This window comes from Python bivittatus, unplaced genomic scaffold (genome assembly GCF_059951505.1).
Source record: "Python bivittatus isolate LINGU-HERP-01145 unplaced genomic scaffold, Pbiv_v1 ctg000070_np1212, whole genome shotgun sequence".
NCBI classification, from domain to species: domain Eukaryota; kingdom Metazoa; phylum Chordata; class Lepidosauria; order Squamata; family Pythonidae; genus Python; species Python bivittatus.
The window spans coordinates 45,981,204-46,001,258 of record NW_028277034.1 but is presented as its reverse complement, the minus strand read 5'-3'; the positions used below and the strand labels follow the sequence as shown (position 1 = coordinate 46,001,258).

The 20,055-nt window shown below is 39.0% G+C and overlaps 2 protein-coding genes across 9 annotated transcripts in view; one reads left to right on the top strand and one right to left on the bottom strand.

The window, feature by feature from the left end:
* Positions 1 to 6,547, top strand: part of HERC3 (HECT and RLD domain containing E3 ubiquitin protein ligase 3) — a 50,946-nt gene extending 44,399 nt beyond the window's left edge. For all 3 annotated transcript variants that reach the window (XM_088133061.1, XM_088133060.1, XM_088133062.1), the window contains exons 21-25: positions 146 to 212; positions 1,431 to 1,513; positions 3,029 to 3,212; positions 3,918 to 4,020; positions 4,912 to 6,547. In XM_088133061.1, coding sequence (XP_087989187.1) covers positions 146 to 212; positions 1,431 to 1,513; positions 3,029 to 3,212; positions 3,918 to 4,020; positions 4,912 to 5,120 — 646 coding nt within the window. In that variant the 3' untranslated portion in view covers positions 5,121 to 6,547. The remainder of the gene's footprint in view (positions 1 to 145; positions 213 to 1,430; positions 1,514 to 3,028; positions 3,213 to 3,917; positions 4,021 to 4,911) is intronic.
* A 3,794-nt stretch (positions 6,548 to 10,341) lies between these two features.
* FAM13A (family with sequence similarity 13 member A) overlaps positions 10,342 to 20,055 on the bottom strand; it is a 131,298-nt gene continuing 121,584 nt past the window's right edge. For all 6 annotated transcript variants that reach the window (XM_088133064.1, XM_088133065.1, XM_007427390.4 and 3 more), the window contains 4 exons: positions 19,717 to 19,800; positions 16,818 to 17,014; positions 15,691 to 15,792; positions 10,342 to 14,822 (listed from right to left, as the gene is read on the bottom strand). In XM_088133064.1, the coding sequence (XP_087989190.1) occupies positions 14,696 to 14,822; positions 15,691 to 15,792; positions 16,818 to 17,014; positions 19,717 to 19,800 (510 nt within the window). In that variant the 3' untranslated portion in view covers positions 10,342 to 14,695. The remainder of the gene's footprint in view (positions 14,823 to 15,690; positions 15,793 to 16,817; positions 17,015 to 19,716; positions 19,801 to 20,055) is intronic.

Here is a 20,055-nt window from a genome sequence, read left to right as displayed (position 1 = left end):
TGGCACTCTAACTACTACACTATCTAGCTGCAACCATTAATTTACCACTCACCTTAAATGGTTTTTTATATATATATATATATATGTATATATATATATTCCCATTGCTACCTTTTCTTCCTGCTATTTTTATCCTTCTGTTCAGGAGCCTCCAAGAGCTTTTAGATTATCCTGGGGAGGATATTGAAGAAACATTCTGCCTCTACTTTACAGTAAGACCAACTCATATCTACTTTTTGTGTTCATGAAAGCTTAAGGAATGCCAGTGCTTCAGACCAATATTGGTCATTGAAAGACATTACATAACATGTTTTGAATTCTTTAGAAATAAAGTTATTACATCTTCTTATTTGAGATTTTTTTTTTTCAAATGAAGTTCCAAACTTCTTCCCACATTGGTTGGAAATTTCTGCATGTTGTCCTTAGACTTCCAGGAGATGCATCAAGAGCAGATGGCCTCTCTTAAGGCTGAAGTCTGTGGGCATTTGGAGTATTTGGGCATTTGGGGTATAGCAAAAAAGACACTGGGCAAAGAGGAGATGTCACTGAAAACTTGCATCCGCCTTCCTAGTGTAGTCTTTTTTTCTCAACCCCATACCTCCCAAAACTCTTCTTTTTCATCCTTTCAACTGTAAGTTTGAAAATACATGGGGTTGATCTGTTCTCTATCATGCTGGAGTGTAAAGGCAGGTTCTGATAGAAAATTGGAGAAAAAATGTCTGTTTTTTCATTTAAAAAACTGTAAGAGATGTTTGACTAAATATCCAGAGAATGGTAAGGTCCTCTCACTGGAAAGTTTCAAGCAGGTTCTGGGAGACTTTAATCTGGATTTTGCGCTAAGCAGAGGGTTGGACTTCATGGGTTGGACAGCCTCTTCCAGTTCTTTGAGTTGGACAACCATGTTCATGGGTGCATCTTTTGAAAGCCCCAATTCTGCTTCCTCACATTGAGTTGTTACACACACACACACACACACACACACACACAGAGCCTGGATTATTAATCTGTTAATCTAAAAGTATCTCAGAATGCAAATCTTGTCTATCTCCACCTTTCTTAATCTAGCATTCTCTAAAAGTGTTGGGGCCACAACCCTGAAAATTCAAGATTGAATTAATAGCTGAGAATTGTGGGACTTCTAATGCAACTGGAGAATCTCCAGATTTCAAAAATCAGTCCTACAGATTTTTGAATGGATCGTATACTTAGATGTTGGAAAGATTGTCACTTCCATGTCCTCCTAGCATGTCAGATTACAAACCATTGTTCGCAATAAACCAAGACTATGCTAACATTTAGTCATTATGTTGGAAAGGCAAAAGTTTTGTTTAAAACGTGTCCTTCATGGAAAATGATAATACTATTATTGTTGCTCATGAGATAAAAGAATAAAGCAGCTTTGCCATCATTTTTTGGTGTTGGAAATACAGATATGCAGAGAAAGTTATGGAGTAGCAGAGCAGAAAAATCTTGTTCCTGATGGAGACAAAATACCTGTGCAGAACAACAACAGGTAAGTGTGGGGTAAAGGTAGGGTTGAAGAAAGCTAAATGATTGAAGCAGTCTTTCTGAATGATTTTGGATCCTTCACCATGAGACCAACAGCTTCAGTTTAGAATTCTTAAAGAGTATCAAATTTGCCTAATCAGATAGGAGGGTATGCATCTAAAAATGAAACTAAGAAAAAAGAGCACTGAGTGGGAGCAATGGGAGAACATGTGTGAAACCAAGAAATATAATATGATGGGATGGTGAGAAATACAGTAAGGAAGACTAGGTTCCATTCTTTGCATCTGTCCTTCATTATCTCAGATTTGGATCAGTCCAGGGGGAAATAGATGTTAATCAACGTATTCAAACTTCTCTTCATTCTAATGCACGTTGTATTCTACTGCATTTTCAGTAGACTTCCATAGACCAGCCTTCTCCAACTTTGTGCCCTACAGCTGAGTTAGACTGGGACTTCCAATGGATAGGGGGGCTGTCAGATTGTGGAAACCTGTTCTCATCTAATATCCTGCTTTGTGCTAATCAGCCAGATTGAAAGAGTAGTAAGTCATGTACTCTGTGCACACGGAGGAAAAGAAAAGGAGACTAGCTACAATTTAAAGTGATAAAATTTGAGTAAGCTTGCATCCTTTTCACCCCCTTGGCAATGCTGCTCTTTTTGTGATCTCCAACATGGAGATTCTTCAAGATTCTTTTGATGAGCTGTGTTTGGCTTTATGGATCACAAGTTGAGTGAGGGCCAAGGATGTACAAAAGCTTTATTCCTTTATCACTGGAAAACTCTCCCTGTATCCACTCGCTGCCGAAACGTTTTGGTAGAGGGAATAAGTAAATGTCTTAAATAAAAACATAGATAAAAATAAAATATGACACTGTTTAAAATGTTTAAAAACTTGGTCTAATTAAAGAGATCCTGTTTTTTCATGAACGTTATCTTTTTTATATATAATTTTATTAAAGATTTTTAAAAAGGAAAATAAAAACTAATACAAAGTAAGAAAAAGAAAAGAAAAAGAAAGAAATCAAAGAGAAAGCTAAAAGTGCAAGAAAGAAAAGAAAGTAAAAGAAAAATAGAAGAGAAAGAAGATGCAAACAAGTGGCCTCTGATCTTCTTTACAACAGTTTTAAGTACAATTATGAACCATAAGTTCATTTTTCACTCAAAAAGTCCATAAGGGGTTTCCAGTCAGCAATAAACGTAGATATTGTCTTTTCTCTGATCAAAGAAGTCAGTTTAGCCATCTCAGCAAGTTCCATCACCTTCACCAGCCGTACCTCAATTGTGGGTAGTGCTGAATCTTTCCATCTTTGTGCGCACAATAATCTTGCTGCAGTTATCATAATGAGCTTCTTTTGAGATTCATGGCTACTGCCTAAAGTTCCTTCACAAGTCTGTGTGCTCTCTTACACATCTTCATCTCTTTGTTGCCTAGATTGAATAGCTCTGACTTAAATCTTAATTGTTGCATCTGCATAGTAGTATAAATAAAGAAGGGTGATGTTTCTTCCAATCCTCCAGGCAGGAATTTGTGGATGCCTATGTGAACTATGTCTTCAACCTTTCGGTGCATGAGTGGTACACTGCTTTCTCAAGTGGCTTTCTTAAGGTGTGTGGTGGGAAGGTTCTTGAACTCTTCCAGCCTACCGAGCTAAGGGCCATGATCGTGGGAAGTAGCAACTACAACTGGAAGGAACTGGAGGAGGTTAGTGGGCACCCAGCTGACTTTTTTTCACTTTTGGGAATTTAGAAATTAATGTTTGCAGCCATGATCTGTAGGAAGATATTCAGGACAGGAAAATTCTCTTCTTCTGAAAATCTGCCAATTTAATCTGACCATGATTGTGTTAAAACATCTTAAGACCACCTCCATTCTTCATTTTGTCACAGCACTCATAGTTTCTTTTTAAGTATGAGTACTGCGACAAAATGACAAATCGAGATGCTCTTAAGATGTGTTATCACTATTTCTTTTTAATAAAGTATGAGGTTTCCAGTACATTTTAACCTGAAACCTAGTTTTGACTTGTTCCATTGGCAACCCCTCTTTACAGCAGAATGTTGTGGATTTCAGTTTGATACAGATATTCATATGGAGCACATTGAACCATTTGGAGTCCAACATCTGGGCTTCCAACTATTTTTGTGTAAGCCCAGATGGGAAGTAAGGGGCTGGCCTTCAATTTTATTTGTTTTTACTATTCTATTTTCTATGTCATGTCACAGTCAAGTTCTAAAACTAACGTATAGTCTTCCACCATTCTGTAAATGCATTGGGGATATAGGAGGGCTATGAACTTTCAGAGCCGTAGCTTCTGCCAACACACCCAAAGTCTTGCAACTTGAAATTATTATTATAATTAAACTCTTGTTTTTAAACAACCTGTTGTCATTTGTAACTATTTTACAGAGTGCAGTTTACAAGGGAGACTATTCAGCTACACACCCAACAGTACAAATGTTCTGGGAGACATTTCACGAATTCCCTTTGGAAAAGAAGAAGAAATTTCTTCGTAAGTATTTATGTAGAACCATAACTATTTTCCTTAGCTGCGACTCAGTTCAGACTAGTGACTCTCTCAGTTGAGGCTTGGTAGTATAACACAGAAAATAGATTTCTACCATATGATGGGAAATTCTTATAGCCTAACTGAAGAACATATAGGAGAAGTTCTTATATAAATCTAATCTCCTGCTCCTCCCTCCATGTAGAAACCTAGCAATAAGGAACTTTTGAGACAGCTGGTTTTCTTCTTGCTTTTTTTTTTTTTTTTTAATGCTGGAGTATTTTGACAGAGAGCAGATGCTCAGACTTACAGGAATGGCATAATTTTTGAAGGTCCTTGTCACGAGATTTTGTTGGTTGGGAAGATCAGTCTGTGGAAGAGAGGGATTAACAGGAATGGCAAAAGATAAAGCTGGCCCAAACATAAATAGGAGGATGCCAGCGTTGTCTGGACCTTTTTGGCAATGGCTGACGTCTTTTGGGAGTTCAGGATGAGATTGCTAGCCACCAAAGGCTAGGTGGTAATTGTGGATGGACATGCTTTGCACAGTTCATTTTAATAGGAAGTAGATTTAATGAGGCAATGGGAAAACTCTAGGTAAAAATAATGAACAGGCACGGGGGCAACCTGTGATATGAGTGAATCAAGGAGCAGTTTGTCCTCTTTATAGACCTTGGAAGCCTAGGCTAATTAGCAGGATCAAGAAGGTCAGTGTCTGGTTTCTCCACTCAACAGACCATCATTATTGCAGGAAGGGCTGCTCATTGCCTGGGGAGCAGAAAGAGGACTTTGAATAGGGGCAGTGGGGACAGTGCTGGTTTTCTGCAAGTTGGAGCAGTGGTGTTTTGGTGATGACTTTCTGACATGCTTTTTCTGCATGTGTCTCTTCTATGCCAGTGTTCCTGACTGGCAGCGACCGTATCCCCATCTATGGCATGTCCAGTTTACGCATCATCATTCAGTCCACCTCCAGCGGTGAGCACTACCTGCCGGTGGCCCACACCTGCTACAATCTCCTTGACCTACCCAAGTACAGCAGCAAAGAAACCCTGAGCACACGACTTACTCAAGCCATTGACCACTACGAGGGTTTCAGCTTGGCCTGAGGGCAAGCCAACCCCAACAGAGACAATTCTGAATTGAAAGAAAATCTTGTCTTGTTCTTCCTTTTGTAAGGAAACAGGACAAGTTGCTCAGGGAAGCCTGGGAGGGGGGAAGGGAGGTGCATAGGAAAACGGATGCTCACAAAGGTCTATCAATGTTTCTCGGGGTTTCAATATAAATGTTTTTGACCTATCCAGCAAAATCTGTTGAAACTTATTTTATGCTTATTGGATGACCTGTCTTGGTTTAAAATGGCCTCTCTCTGCTTCTCCGAAGCCTGTTGAACTACCTTTATATTTCTGAGATATCTCCATCTTTTTCAAAAATAGACTCTGCCAACTGTGAATTCCTTTCCATTTTCTTCCCCATCAGCCCAGAACTGCCCTCTTTTGCTAATAGATCAGGTTTCTCAGCTCCAGGGATAATTTCTTTATGCCTTGAAGGCACCAAGCTTGGTTCTGGAAGAGTGGTGAGGGAAGGAAATGAAAAGCTTACATGTTTTCCCCCTTTACATAATTTTCCCCATTTCATATTGTTTGCAGAAAATGATTGATGGCACAAATCTTCTTAGCCTTTTCTTTGACCAGAAGAGCCTCTTCTGTAGCAGGTTGGGAGTTGGAAGGCAGCAGAGGTCATGTAAAATTGGATTACAGGACTTGAATACTTTATTTTTGTGTTAATTGTTCAGAGAAGAATTTGTGTTTCAATGCAGTATTTTTCATTTTCTTTTCCCTCCAGGGATGGGAATTTCACAGCATAGCCCATGTTTTCTTCCCACCCCACCAGGTGCAATGTGTTTCTTGCAGACTCCTACTGAACGTCCCTTCACCATACTGCCTGTCTTATCAATGGAAGATGCATTATTTTTTGGAACAGGCCTTCTCTGCCGCCACTGAGGTCCAGGGCCAGAGTACAGTGAGGTGAATGGAAGAAAGCTGATTAGCAATTAGCAAATCGCTCCCCCCCCCATTTATTATAAAAGTCATGGTGAATATTCCTCCCTGCCAGATAATTGTATCATATGGTGGCCCAAGTCCAGTTAAAGTTGGTAATGACTGAGTCCCATGGAAAATAATGGAATTAGTTCATTTGGGACTGAAGGGGGTAAAGGCTAATTGCAATCCTGGTCCAGCTCAGCCATGAAAAGTTTTGTTTTGTTTTTTCAGTCAGCCAAGCCAGGTGGATTTTAGTCGTAATTTAATTTTGGTTGGTATGGAGCCACAGTACTTGTGTACCTTTTAATTCAACCATGTTTTGCACTTCCCTGATGAAAAGCTTTAAAGGCATTAGGGGGTCACTTTGCTGTTTGGGTAGCCAATCAGCTTCTTTCTACTGCAACTTTAAAAGAACTTTAACAAATGCTTATTTTGTATGTGTGTGTACATAGCTCAATATTATGCAATAAATGGAATGTTTCCTTCAGACTTTATATTAGTTTCGTGATGCTTCAGGGAGCAAATAAATTGTCATTGCTACTAACAGGTGTTAAAAATAGAATTAACAGTGATGCGTTCAGCTGCTTTTCTACCAGCACTGATAAGTGCCAGGAGCAATGAAGATGGGATCTATGAGGGAAAGTTTTTTTACACCCTGTTCTTTGACTTTCAGATTTTTTTGTTTTTTGTTTTAAAAACCTCTGAGGCAATGGAAAACCTCAGACTTTCTATACACAGGTTACTTGGTAAGGACACTGTTTTGCTGACCTTCAGGTGTCGGATTTCAGAAAATCCAAAGCCCAGGCCAGATTCTACAACTCCAGGCATACTTGCAGCTAACTGTCCACCTAATTGTTGCTCCTATGTTTCTGCTTTCTGCCCTCTCTACCAGTATAATGGACTGCTGGAAGAGTAACTGAGGTGGTTGAACTGGTCTCAGGTTGCAATCATTGGGCCAGTCTTCCTCCATCTGCTGGCTGGGAATTTTGGAAGTTAAAATCCAATGTAAGTGGAGAGAATCAGGTTGGGGAAATGACATATGCATTAGAAAGGCTCTCTGTACTTTAACATGGTGGCATTTTTGGGGGGCAGAAATAGATAAATACCCATTTTGGCAGAAAGGGACATCACATGGTTTCTAGTCTCTTTCCAAGGCTGATTCAGCTTGACTAATCCCTGAGTGACATGCAAGTGGCCGACATTATTAAGACAAGTTCCAGTGTAGGCTGACCTCTCTTCCCCTGTTGAGTACCAGTGCTGAGAAGCACAGTATAATCCCAACAAACACTCTTACATTTTCCCGTAATACCTCAAAGCTTTCATTTCTGGCAGGATTTAGTTTTGGAAACACAATTGGCATTTGTTGGATTGTTGCAACTAAGCTTCTCTGGGATAGGAAAGACCCATATAAATTTTGATGGCCTGTGCGGGATTATATCAGAGATCAGCAACCCAACTGAAAGTCAACAAGAATGTGCAATCATGAAAAACCAAGGCACTATGCAGTAACATCACTTCCAGGCATATTTTTCTATCCCAGCAGAGCAGAACACACCACATGCTCTTAGAGTCACCCACTGCGTGTGCAAAAAAGTGCAGGAAGATTCTTTTCAGCATGGTTGCCAGTATGTTGAATTGCCTTGCAGCTGGGAATGGACTTACCTCATTAAAGTAAACATCTTCAAATGGTGGGATTGAAAACACCCAGACATTTAAGCACATATGTAGAGAAGGAAGGTGAGAGTAATACAGCAATCCCTGCTACGTGACCTTGATTATCTGCTTTAATCTATTTTTGTGGTTAGCTTCAAAGGGAGGACAGCTTTCGCTACAAAATGACAATGACAACTCAAAAGTAAAGCATATCCTTGTATGATTAAGCCTCCGAGTATGCAAAACTATGCTGTAAGGCAGGTTTATATGATTTATAGTTGACATTGGCCAATTGTGGAAAGCTACGCAGGATCAAGCTCTGGTTACTGCCTGGATGGAAGGCTATCAGAAAATCGGGCTGTAAGCTACCATGGGAATTTGGAAAAACTTTCAGAAAGGAAGCAGCGTCAAGCCTTTCAATTCTGTTGCCAAAATAATTAATTAATAATTAAAACTAATTGTCCATGAAGTCACCGTAAGCTGAGTTTGACTTGAAGGAGACATTACCTTTTTATAAAGAAAGACTTTATAATTGATTACTTTAGCACAGGGATGGACTTCTGTCTGGCACAAAAGACACATACTGGTCACCATATAAGTTTGGCCATGCATATGACTAAGACAAGGGAAAACATTTTAAGACCCCTTCCCCTCCATTTTAAGAGACACTGATTTTACTCCAACACCTCCCCCCAATTCCTCTTTCCCCACCTTATTCAGTTTTCAGCCTTAAGACTAGGTCTAGGGAAGGGGCAAGCATGTAGTAGCAGGTTGACACCCTTTGCTACTCTCCACCCAGACTTCTGATGGCAAATTGAAGATCTTAACGGATAGTCTCAGCAGGATGGCAATAGGCTTCAGGGCAAGGAGGGGCAGTATTGGAATTTAAGTGGGAGCCCTGCATATACTGATTAAGACAAGCTCTGTGATAATTGGAAGTTGTCAGAAGTTTTTTAGATTAAAGGAAGAAACTGCTTGCCAGCTGTAGCTCTTAGATATGAGGCTCAATCTGTAACTCATGTCTCAAAAGCATGATGCACCTGTTAACAATTGAAAAGCAGCATTACATAAAATGGACTGTTTAAAACTAATACAGAAACTTGGGAAATGCTAAACTCCCCCAGATCCAACTCCAAGAACGTGTTTAAAGATGGTAGTTTCTACGATGCCATTGCAATTTCCCTGACTGTAAGTTAGGTCATGGGACAGGCACCACAGTGGCATGATAATGTATGCCTTAGTTCTTAAAGAACAGATGAGATTGGGACATGACCTCCCATGGAAACCAGCAGAAATGTAGTTGGGATATTAGTGTTTTAATTTATTTATTCCGTTTGCTGCAAATCCTTCAGAACCCTCAGTGGCTTACAAGGAACAGGACATGCACAATGAAAAATGTAAAGTCCACAGTAATAATTCCAAACCAATCCCACCCACCTCAACCAATAACAAAAGTAGAAACTAGCTTAAATAGAAAACTAACATTGTTAATATAGTGGCTACAATTATTCTTCAAAGGCCCTTGAGTTTCCAAAAGGCTATTACCAAAGGGGCCAACTTCACTTTAACGGGGAATTTACTCCACAGTGTTGGTGCCAATGGAATAACAGTATGTTCTGTGATCAGTTCACCTCATCTCACCACAACAGACACTGCTAGCATTTTCTTTCAGGAATCTCATCTTGAAAAGGTTGATGTTGGTTGGAGCAGGCAGTCCTGAAGACACCTTGGTGTCAAGCCATACAGGCCATACCAAAATGGACACTTAAATTGCATCCAAAAACCTATTGGAAACACAATTCAGGAGCTGCAAAATGGCTGAACTTATTCAAAGTAATGAGTGCTGACCAATAAGTGGACTGCTGGAGTTTTAACCAACTGTAGTTTCTGGGATAGCCTTCAAAGGCATTCCCACATAGAAATCCAGCCAGGTGGTGATCTAGATATGATTCACTGCAGCTGAATGCTCCAGCTTCAGTTAAGACTATATCTGGCACCATAACCTTGCTGACTATGGCCTCCACCTGCACATACAGCAATCATTGTGACTCCAAGAGGAACCCATCATGGACTTGCTTCCTAAATGCAGCACAACCTTCTTGGGAGAGATCTCTAGAGAATAGTACTGAACAAGCAGAAACTCTGTTTTGCTTTAGTTACTGTAGCTTGTTTTGTCCAATCCAGACTCAAATAGATACTTGGACAAGACTTCAGCAGCTGAGCATCATCAGCCTATTGATGGGATTATATTCTTGGTGGGCTCTCCCAGTGACTTAGTGTAAATGTTAAACAGCAAGGGGAGAGGACCGTTCCCTATAGCAACCCAAACTGGAGCAATCTTTCCTCCAGATAATTTGTTTTCCCTGCATATTTATCAACAGCAGCTTGAGCCCAAAGATCCCAGGACCTAGAATTGGGACTGCTGGAGCCAGAAGTGGATATTGGCAGCAGATGGTCGACTGCCCTTTGTAATGGCAACCATGGTGACTCCCCCATTGGGAATTTGATGGAGAAGTGAACATATTGTAGCGACTCTAAACTATGAACAGACTGATACAGGAAGAGGGTTATAAATTCCTTGAAAATTACTAGCAACACCATGACATTGTTAGCAAGGACTTACTGTATAGAGACATGAAGTCAAAAATAGTTTATTTCTTTGTTCCATACAAAATAGCATCATGTACGAAAATGCACACATAATTTTGTCAATCATTTACATTTTTAAAAAGATGCAGTGTATTAAACGAATTTTTCTGTCTTTGATGTAAACATAGAACTGGGTCCATAAGGTTTCATCAGGGGCATAAAGCAAACGATCATTCAGCAAGAAATGTATTGTTATATCTGAAACCACAGATGAATTTTGACACAGGAATTTTCTACAACTGAATAGCACGGTTGAGAATTATTGGCTTTAACTTTTCTGTTGTAATCAAGGCTGTTTCTATATCAAAAATAAAAAGGCACACACCCTAGGGAATCTCTTTGGTACTTGGCCCATCAAAATGACTGGGACCTGCACAGAGTAATGCTATTCCCTCTTCTCAACAGAGTCCATACCCTGGATTCTGCTCAAAATAGAATTAGACCTTTCAATATACATAGACAGACTAGAGATGAAGTATCAAAGCATGCAGGCATGCTTACAGATGGTTGAAGAGTCAAAAAAGATAATTTCAAAAATGTTTTTCAGTCACTGTTGAACACCTAAGCAATACTATAGAGCTGTTCCAGAGATGGAAAAGAACTTGAGGTCTAATTTCTTATAAGAAAGAGACTGAATGTACCCCTTTATACTGGAGTTTTAAGGATGTTTATGAACTTCTCCTGTATTAGCTCCTTTGCCATGGCAAAATTTCTGACAACCTGTAGTCTTTGCAGGATAACTACTAATAAGATTACTTGTGAGGGATTTGCTGAGAGGATAAACTCTTGCCTTTCTTTTAAAATGGTATTAAGTGTTCTTAAAAATATTCTATGGCCCTTCAGAGCAGAAACAGAAGCTTAATTTGTTCTGGGTACAGTGGCTTCCTTTTAAAAACATGGCAGCACTCTATTGACAGAAGTAACATAGAAAGAGATGGTAGAATTCCAAGAAGGTCCCAGTATCCCTTATTCTGGAGCAGAGTGCCAGGGAGTAGAAGTAGGAATGAACAAACAGCATTTGAGAAAAAAGGGCAGATTTAGCTGCCTGGAAATTTACATCTTAGAAATGGTAATTTGGACAAAGTCCTTCTCCATACATACAAGTTTATGTTTATCTGAAAGCTTAAAAATAGGCAGGAAAATTGATGACAATAAGCATTCCTTTTCATTAAGCACAATCTTTTTTTTTTAAAAGGCGTCCTTGAACACAGACATTGCTTAGTATCTATTGCTTGCCTAAACACACAATCACCATCATGTCTCTTTAGCCACAAAAATAGGTCCATGAATCAGAAATGTCATCAAAGCAAGCAGCAAAGTAATCTGATGTAAAGTCAGCCTTGAGAACTTTTGTATGCACTACAGATATATCATGAAAGTGCTGGGAAAGCGACCTTTGGCTTCTGAAGAGTATATATCTTCCTGGATAGGATAGGCTTATTAAGTTCTGTTGAGATATAATTTTTCTTGCTTTATAATTGATGGAGAGAAATTAGGTTCAGATCACAATCCCACTCTCCATCTGCTTCTCATCATAAAGAGAACTGACTAATGGAATCATGATATCCTACTGCATTTTCCCAACTGAAGGCTCTTCACAGGATCCCCATTCTCAACTAAGTATTATTTATTAAATTTATTATGCCATCATTTTGGTCACTCCTTTCTCCCAGTAGCAAGGGGAATGTGGAAAGGAGTACTAAAACCTCAGAAACATGCCAGAAATACTCATTATCCATTTGCTCATTGCATGTATGTAAATGGAAAACTGATTTATATTCTGGTGGTAAAATGATAATCTGCCTCTTGCCAACCTATCGGAAAGTTCAGCTGCAAACTTCTAATTCAGATAGACTTTGCCACTTGAGCTTTTAATTACAGACAAGCTAATCTGGGCTATGGACACATGCATATCGTAAACAAATTAAACCTCAAAGCTTAACAATGATTAGAAGACATGCTGGTTGTTCCATGTTTATGTTAAAAAAAAAGGTGATTTGTTAAGAGTAAGCCCGTCAGCAAATTACAAATTTTTCTCTTAATTCTGAGAATCATTTCTATCTGCAAAAGTTTCATTCATTATTAATCTTAGTTTTAAAATGAAGGCTTGCATATCATTTAGCATCTTGAGACATATAAATAATTATTCAAAAGAGAAATCAAGGAACAGACACCTCGACATCATTTTCATTTATATTGTTATCACTTGCTATTTTTCAGCCAAAACCTTAATCTAGACTCTGAAAATAGGTAAAATCTCTCTCTCTGTTTTCATCTCTTTCTCGTCAACGCAAGCAGTAATTTTAGTAAGGAAAGGTCATCTTAAAAATAAAGGTATGAAAATAATTACCTGTTAGTTCTCTAATACTTATCTGAGAGCACACCCAAGTGAATTCAATGAAATATTTGGGGTTATTTGGGACTCAGTATTAGACTACAAAGAGTTTCATTTTACTCTTCATTTGAGGCCTGCCAGTGACTTTGCCTTCATAAGCAGCTTATCACGTGCCACAATGGGCTAATTGTTGAGAAAAACAAGTCTAAAGCTATCTTAAACCTACAGAGTTAGATTTTTGAATCTTTAGTTATATTGCATTAATTTGGATCCAAACTTTTCAATAATTTCTGTGGTATGGTTGAGCATTCATTTAATACATTTGTATTTGATAATTATATTTTTAACTCAGTTGATTTTCAAAGGTGGTGGAAAACATTTCTATTAAATGCTGAAAAGATATTATTCATCGTATTAAACATACTTATAAATATTTCCTAATGCTGGTGCTTGGAAAGGTGTGCATTTATTACAATACACTTTCCTATTAGCTACCGGCAAACTTTAAGGTTTTTAGACATATTTTTCCTTCCTTTAAAAATGGCATAACAGAAAAGTCAGGTAGACAAAATATTTTTTTTCCTTTATTTCAATACAGATTTGGTTATTTTTAAAAATTCTTTGTTTTCATTTTTTAAAAAAATATATGTTTCTCTCTAAAGTGCATTGTTCTACTACCTACCATTTTGCTCAAGTGATCTGAAAGTACACAGCAATGACAAAGCCACACTGAGCTGCAGCTAAACATGAACAGAAAAAAAAATGTGCAAGATCAGCACTGGATCCAGTGGATCCACTACCTATTTGGGGGTAACAAAACATTATAAGGGTATGACACAAACTGTCATTGTCATTAATTTTATTTAAAAGCCTATTGTCTAGACATTTTAATACTTTCTAGTCACAGGAAACCCTGTTACATTAAATTGGTTTGCTGAGAAATCTCTGCACATTGGCACCAAGTCTGTTGGAGAAACTTCTCAGAAGTGTTGCAGGGCACCAATGAGCTGGATTTCATTATTGTTTGACACAAATCAAGAGCGGATTGTAGAAATGCCATTATTGCAGAAGAAAATCAGATGATGATCTTCTGATTTTCAAGGAAGCTTGTCCATTATTCCTGATCTTCACATCAAGGACAAAGATGAAGAATTTAAAGAGACCCTCCCAAACACTGTCTGAAACCCACAATCAAATCAGAACACTCTGGCTACCAAGATCATCCCCACTCCCATCTTCCAACTCTTGAAGACATCCCATTAACTAAGTCCAATTTCTCCAAGGTCTGCTTCCTCAATTTTTCTTTCTCCCAGGGGAAACAGATGTAGGAATTGTGTAATAACATTTCTGAAAAACCCATTAGTAAGAAAGTGTGATTTCTTTCAAAAAAAAAGCAGCCATATTGAAAGCCAAGGCAGTCACACTTAACAGTTCTTCACCAACTGGCAATTCAACTTTCAGTTGGAGCAAGTTACAAGAACTATGTATCAACAACAACAAAACCCTGCAGTCAAATATGAGATTTTAAGAGGGAACCCCTCTCTCAGAACAGTCTCAGAACATACGCCCCTCCTATTAGAACAGACCTGATTGCTTTATTGGTCTGAAAATTACAGGCAATTATTTGGAGATTCATGAGCACTCTAACTAGTTCACCTTTCCTGCATTGATGCTCCAAAGAAGATAAAAATTGGTTTTGTTTTGTTTCTTTTTAGTCCAAGCAATCACGGGTCACCGCCTGATGAAAACAAAAGGAACTTCTTGGAGCAGAGTCTTCTCAGTGGATCAACACCCCCCTGTCTTGCCAGCCTGGATGGCAGAACAGGTCACAAGTCTGAAGAAAGATGCAGGACCCTCCCTCCTTCACACCCTCTCTTCTGCCAGCCACAGTCAGGGAGAGCCACTGAAGCCCTTTGTGGTATTAGGCTCTTGCTGAGTTCTTTGTTTTTATTTTTTTTGGCTTCATCAACTTCTTAACATTACTGGCAAATCCAGTGTAGCTTTACTACATGATCTTGGAACTTAAATCTCTTTTGCTGATGAGGACCTCCAGAAGCCTCAGCTTGGCCTTAACCTGCTTGTATTCATTATATTCTTCAGCCATAGGAACACGGTCTTCTTTCTGGACATTTCTAAAAAGCACAACCAGACAAAATATATCAGCTTCCACTATAGGATTTTCTCCTTAATGGCATATTTTACAACTTTTAGGAATTGGAAAAAATAGGAGACTGAATTTAGCATGTCCTGGTTGGGGAGGGGAGAAGGTGCTGTAGGGAGTTAAAAAAGGAAAATTGAGGTGTGCGTGTAGGCTGCAGTTTGTCCAACCCCACTTTGGTGGAAGGAAGTGGATCTTCTGGATATTAATATCCCCTATTGTATTTATAGAATGACTATTATGTCAATCCCTATCAAAAAAACTAAGGACAAGCAGAGTATGAAAAGAAGGTGGACAAGATATGTATTCCCCATACATTTGTTTGTTTGCCAGATAGAACAAACAGCCTTGCCGACTCTTTAACAAAGAAAATCCCCCACAGTGCAATTTTGAGAAGCATGTAAGTGAAGTGCTTTACATTTTAAGCCTGTAATACACTGTATTATTACATTCTGATACTGAAACTGGTGGAATTCATTAGCCCAAGATGTGGTTATAACAACTTAGTTGGATAGCTTTAAAAGAGGATTGAACTAATTTATGGAGGACAGCTCTATCAAAGGGAATTAATACTCAACGCCACCCCTCGTTTTGGGGCAGTACAGCTCTAAATGGTAGTTGTAGGGAAAAGCATGGCAGGAGAGGAGTATCTTTCTCTCCTGCATCTGAGTACTTCAGAGGCCTTTGGTTAGCCAATGAGGAACAAAAGGACCTTTACTTTAAAAATTAATACTGTGTGGTAGAGAGAAAGAACAAAGATTAATAAGCAGAACCTTAAGTTAAAAATAAGATAACATGCAACACTAATTTGTGAAGGGATGGGGGGAAGAGGTGGCAGTTACCTTCCATTTTGTCGGAAAAAATTGTCTTCAAAATCTCTCAATTTTTTTCTGATCCTCTTTTTATCTTCCCTGACTTCTTGAAGCTGTTCTACAAGTTCTGGCCTACAAAATTAAATAAAAACAGGCAGCCCAATATTAAAAAGATAAAAAAGCCCAGCAGGCATGAAAACAAAGCAGACGATACATTTCTCCCATGTATTGTGTTTATCAGAAAACAACTAAGAGTCTTGATTACTTTAAGAAATAAAATTTCTAGTCTTCCGTAGTGTACTTCTGAGAATAATGTAGCAAAGTACTTTATATTTTAAGTCTATTGTACAATTGTAATATTGTATTATTAAACTGTCATATTGAAGCGTGTGGAATTTGAGGCTTTGGTAGCACAAGCCTCAATGTCAGAATTCAACTAACTCCACAATTCAAATCGCAATTCAGAATCACAATTCAGCTAACTCAGTAAGTGCCTGTTGAGTTACCTGAACTCATTGGATTCACCAAAGTTAGTCTTAGTTGACGAAAAACAAACAATTAACTGAAGACTAAAACTAAATTAAAATCCATTTAGTTGACTTGAAATTCAATTCAATTCAATTCAATTCAATTCAATTCAATTCAATTCAAATTCAGCTCAGCTCAGCTCAGCTCAGCTCAGCTGTTGCAACATTGGCTTTCAGGGGAAAATGCAGGCATTCAATCTTCTTGCTGCAATGCACTGCTAAGATGTAATTAAATGTCTGCAAGAAAAACAACCAAACTCAGAGAATTCCAAGGACTCCACAGCACTGATAAGAGCCTACTCTGAATAGGAAGCAGGCTGACCTCAAGGAGTTTAACTAATTCAATGGCCACTTGTCCAAGGCATGTAACAATGTTAAATAAGTATTTCAGAGTTTTCATCGATTCTGCCCCTTGCACAAGATGTGAGGGTAGGGCCTTCCACAAGGACACTGTCCACTCCCTCTCAAGGTAAAACTGAAATGGAAGCTTTAGCTAACTGGCGAATAAATTGCAGGAATTTCATCACATTTCAGCTTTCACTGTGAACATTTAGTAACATCTTGGCCAAACTAAAAAAAAAAAAAATCTATACCCAGAACACAAAGTTGATTACTAGAAACCTGACATACATAGAAGCAGCATGAAGGTTTGACAGTCCCATGTCCTGGCTGCTTCTTGAAGGAATCCTATCGTCCACTGGAGAAATGAAGCCATCAGCATCATCTTCTAGTTGGTCCAAAAAACTTCTTACACCAAAGTCAGATTTTATTGTGACTGTGAAATCTGGTTTCACACTGCTGTCATCCTCAGATCCACCCTCTTCCTCCTGTGGAGAGATTTTGATTTCAATGGTTATTAGCCTCCAATATGGAAACATTGTGAAAATAGTTAGCATTAAAAAAAAAATAGACAGACCAAATACTTTCAAGCTTAACATAGGAAAGACTAGACTATGTGTCACGGTTACCCTGTGAATGCTTCTTTAGCTTGCTTTCTGAATAGCCTAGACCAGGGTTCCTCAACCTCAGCAACTTTAAGACGGGTGGACTTCAACTCCCAGAATTCCCCAGCCAGCCATGCTGGCTGGGGAATTCTGGGAGTTGAGTCCACACATCTTAAAGTTGCTGAGGTTGAGGAACCCTGGCCTGGACTGTCTGAACTAAGCAGAAAACTGGCACACTTAAATATACAACTAGCATGGCTAAGATTTGCAAAGAAGCTAGTAGCCCCGTATGGAGGCCATTTGGTAAGTTGTTCTGCATGATTAAACAGAGGCAAAGCTGAAGAAATGAAGCTGCAACTATATAAAAAGACCTCTCTGTCATCCAGTGCAGCACATACTGACTTGAAAAATAGTACTTGAAAAATCTTATTACTTATCCTAAAAGGATATTTTTTGTCTCTTAAAAAGCAATCTTCCCCAACTTAAGCATTCCAGAATCTGCTGGAACACCAAATTGGAAAAGGCTGAATTAAAGCATTGTTAAATGCTGATGGTTCAGCATGGCTTTTAGCCACCAGTATTAAGGGAGTTTTAACGTACATCCTTTATTAGAGGTGGAACATCCTTTAATTAACCTTTTCATTGCCAGAGGCTTCCAACGGAAGGGCAATAATGCAAAATGAGTGTAGTCATAGCACAGAGATGAGTGGAGCTAGGATTTTCGGTTGTTTTTTCCTTCCCCCAGGCTGACTGCAAAGAGGTTGAAGAATTTTTGGTTTGTGCCACCGTTTTCAGATTTTTCATCTTAAAATGCTTGAAATCACATCAATGAATTTTGGAGAGGACTGGAGGTCACACAGAAAAGGAGTCTAATGACTCTATCTGACCCACTGCTTCCTATTTAGAGTGAACTCTTACCAGTGTGCTGCAGCAGAAAAACTGTGTGCCTGACTTTTTCCCCTGAAAACTTAGCAAATGGGGGAAATGCAGCAACAGAACTTCACATTCCTAACTTCAGTCAGCTGAGGTTCTCATGTGTTGTGACTGAACTTTTAAAGGCAACGTGGGAGGCTCCCACTGTGAGCAGTTCTCTAGTTAGTGGGAGAATCCTGCTTTTCTTCTAATTGCAGTAATGCACAGTAATGTTGCCAAGACTTTTCTTCCATCCCAAAGGATGCACTAATGCTTTGTTTCCTTTTTGCCAGCTGGCATCCAGCAAGTGAAAAGACCACAGTATTTAGACAGCACCAAAAATATACCTTCAGTTTGGGTTATTTGAACCTAGTATTCATATTGTGGCCACATTTAATTGTCAAAGAATACATTTCTAGGAACTGAACAATGCTGTAAGGAAGGCAGATGTTGTCATCCCTAAATAGCATATAGGAGACCTTGAACACAGGAAGTGTTTTAATGAATTAGGATTTATTCACCTAGACTGGCATTGCTTATTCCAGTCTTCCCAATCTAGACACTCTCTAGTTCAGTGTTTCTCAACCTTGGGAACTTTAAGATGTGTGAACTTCAACTCTCAGAATTCCCCAGCCAGCCATGCTGCCTGGGGAATTCTGGGAATTGAAATCCATACATCTTCTAGTTCCTAAGGTTGAGAAACACTGCCCCAGTTGGACAGATTTTAATTCTTGTTAGTCTGCAGCCAGTATGGTCACTGTGGAAAATTCTGAAGGACCCAGATCTGGAGGACACCCATGTTGGAGAAGGATGGTCTACCTGACTAGTAGTGGCTGTCTTAGGACTTCGGTTACTTTTGTTGGTTTTAATCCTTTTCACTGAAGATAAATCTAAGACCTTGTGTGAGCAAAGCAACAATTCTGCTGCTGATCAAGCTCCTGTTACCAACTACTGAATGTTTGACATATGAGCTGGAAGGGCTTTTGTTCCTGAAACTCACAAATCTTGGTTGTTATGCCAAGTACCTCTCACATTACATTGGCTGTTTTGTATCAGGAGGCATATTGGGCTGCATCAGCCCCACCCCTCCCAAAATGGGGGAGGGAGAGGACAACAAGCCAATTTTTACTACCTTATTGCCAGATATGCCCCTTTGCAGTGGGCAAATGCAGTTAGACTAAAATGCAAAGAGGTATATTTATTTCACTGGTAGTGAGTCAACTAACAAAAGCATGAAGATTAAAAAAAAGATATTAGAACCCTCAACACACTCTTCTGGACAAAATTTACATGGGCCAAATTCAGTCTTGATTTTCATGCAGAAATTAATCTGTAACACAGATTAAAATTCTGGGGAAAAAGTAAAATTACAGCACATCACTGAATAAAATAAGTTTCCAAAGCAAACAGTATTAATTGGTCTCCAGCTTCCATAGGTGGGGTGATTCTAGAAGCTCAGGAACAAAGGTACAAAACTGTTACTAAGTTGTAAAAGCAGTAATCAGAATGTGGACAAACCAAGGGAGACAAAACCAGTTACTGATTTTGTTTCCTGGAAACATGGAAATGGAGGAAGAGCATCATCATCACCCACAATGGAAGCGAAGAACTGATGTAAATGGAACAAATGAATTCGTGTGGGAGGGGGGTGAAGGGTCAGTTTTTGGTTTCACCTTTATCTCTTTGAAGAAGGAAGCAGTTTCTCCTTCAATTATTGGCTGTAGCAAAGGACTTCTCCGCTTGCTAGAGGGGGAACCCTGTAAATAGATATTCAAGCAGGTTATGTTACAACCCCTTCTTTTTCCATTTTATTTTCTCCCCACACCCTGCAGGACATTAATTCCCAGATCAACATCATAGCATGGTATTATTATTCTAGGCCATTCAACGCAGAACAGAAAATGTTCTCCCATCGTGCTCTTCATGTGTTATACCATAGAAAGCCATTCCTACAGTACACAACCATCTCATGGCAAAATGACACAGACAAGTAAACAAGCTTAAGTTTGGAG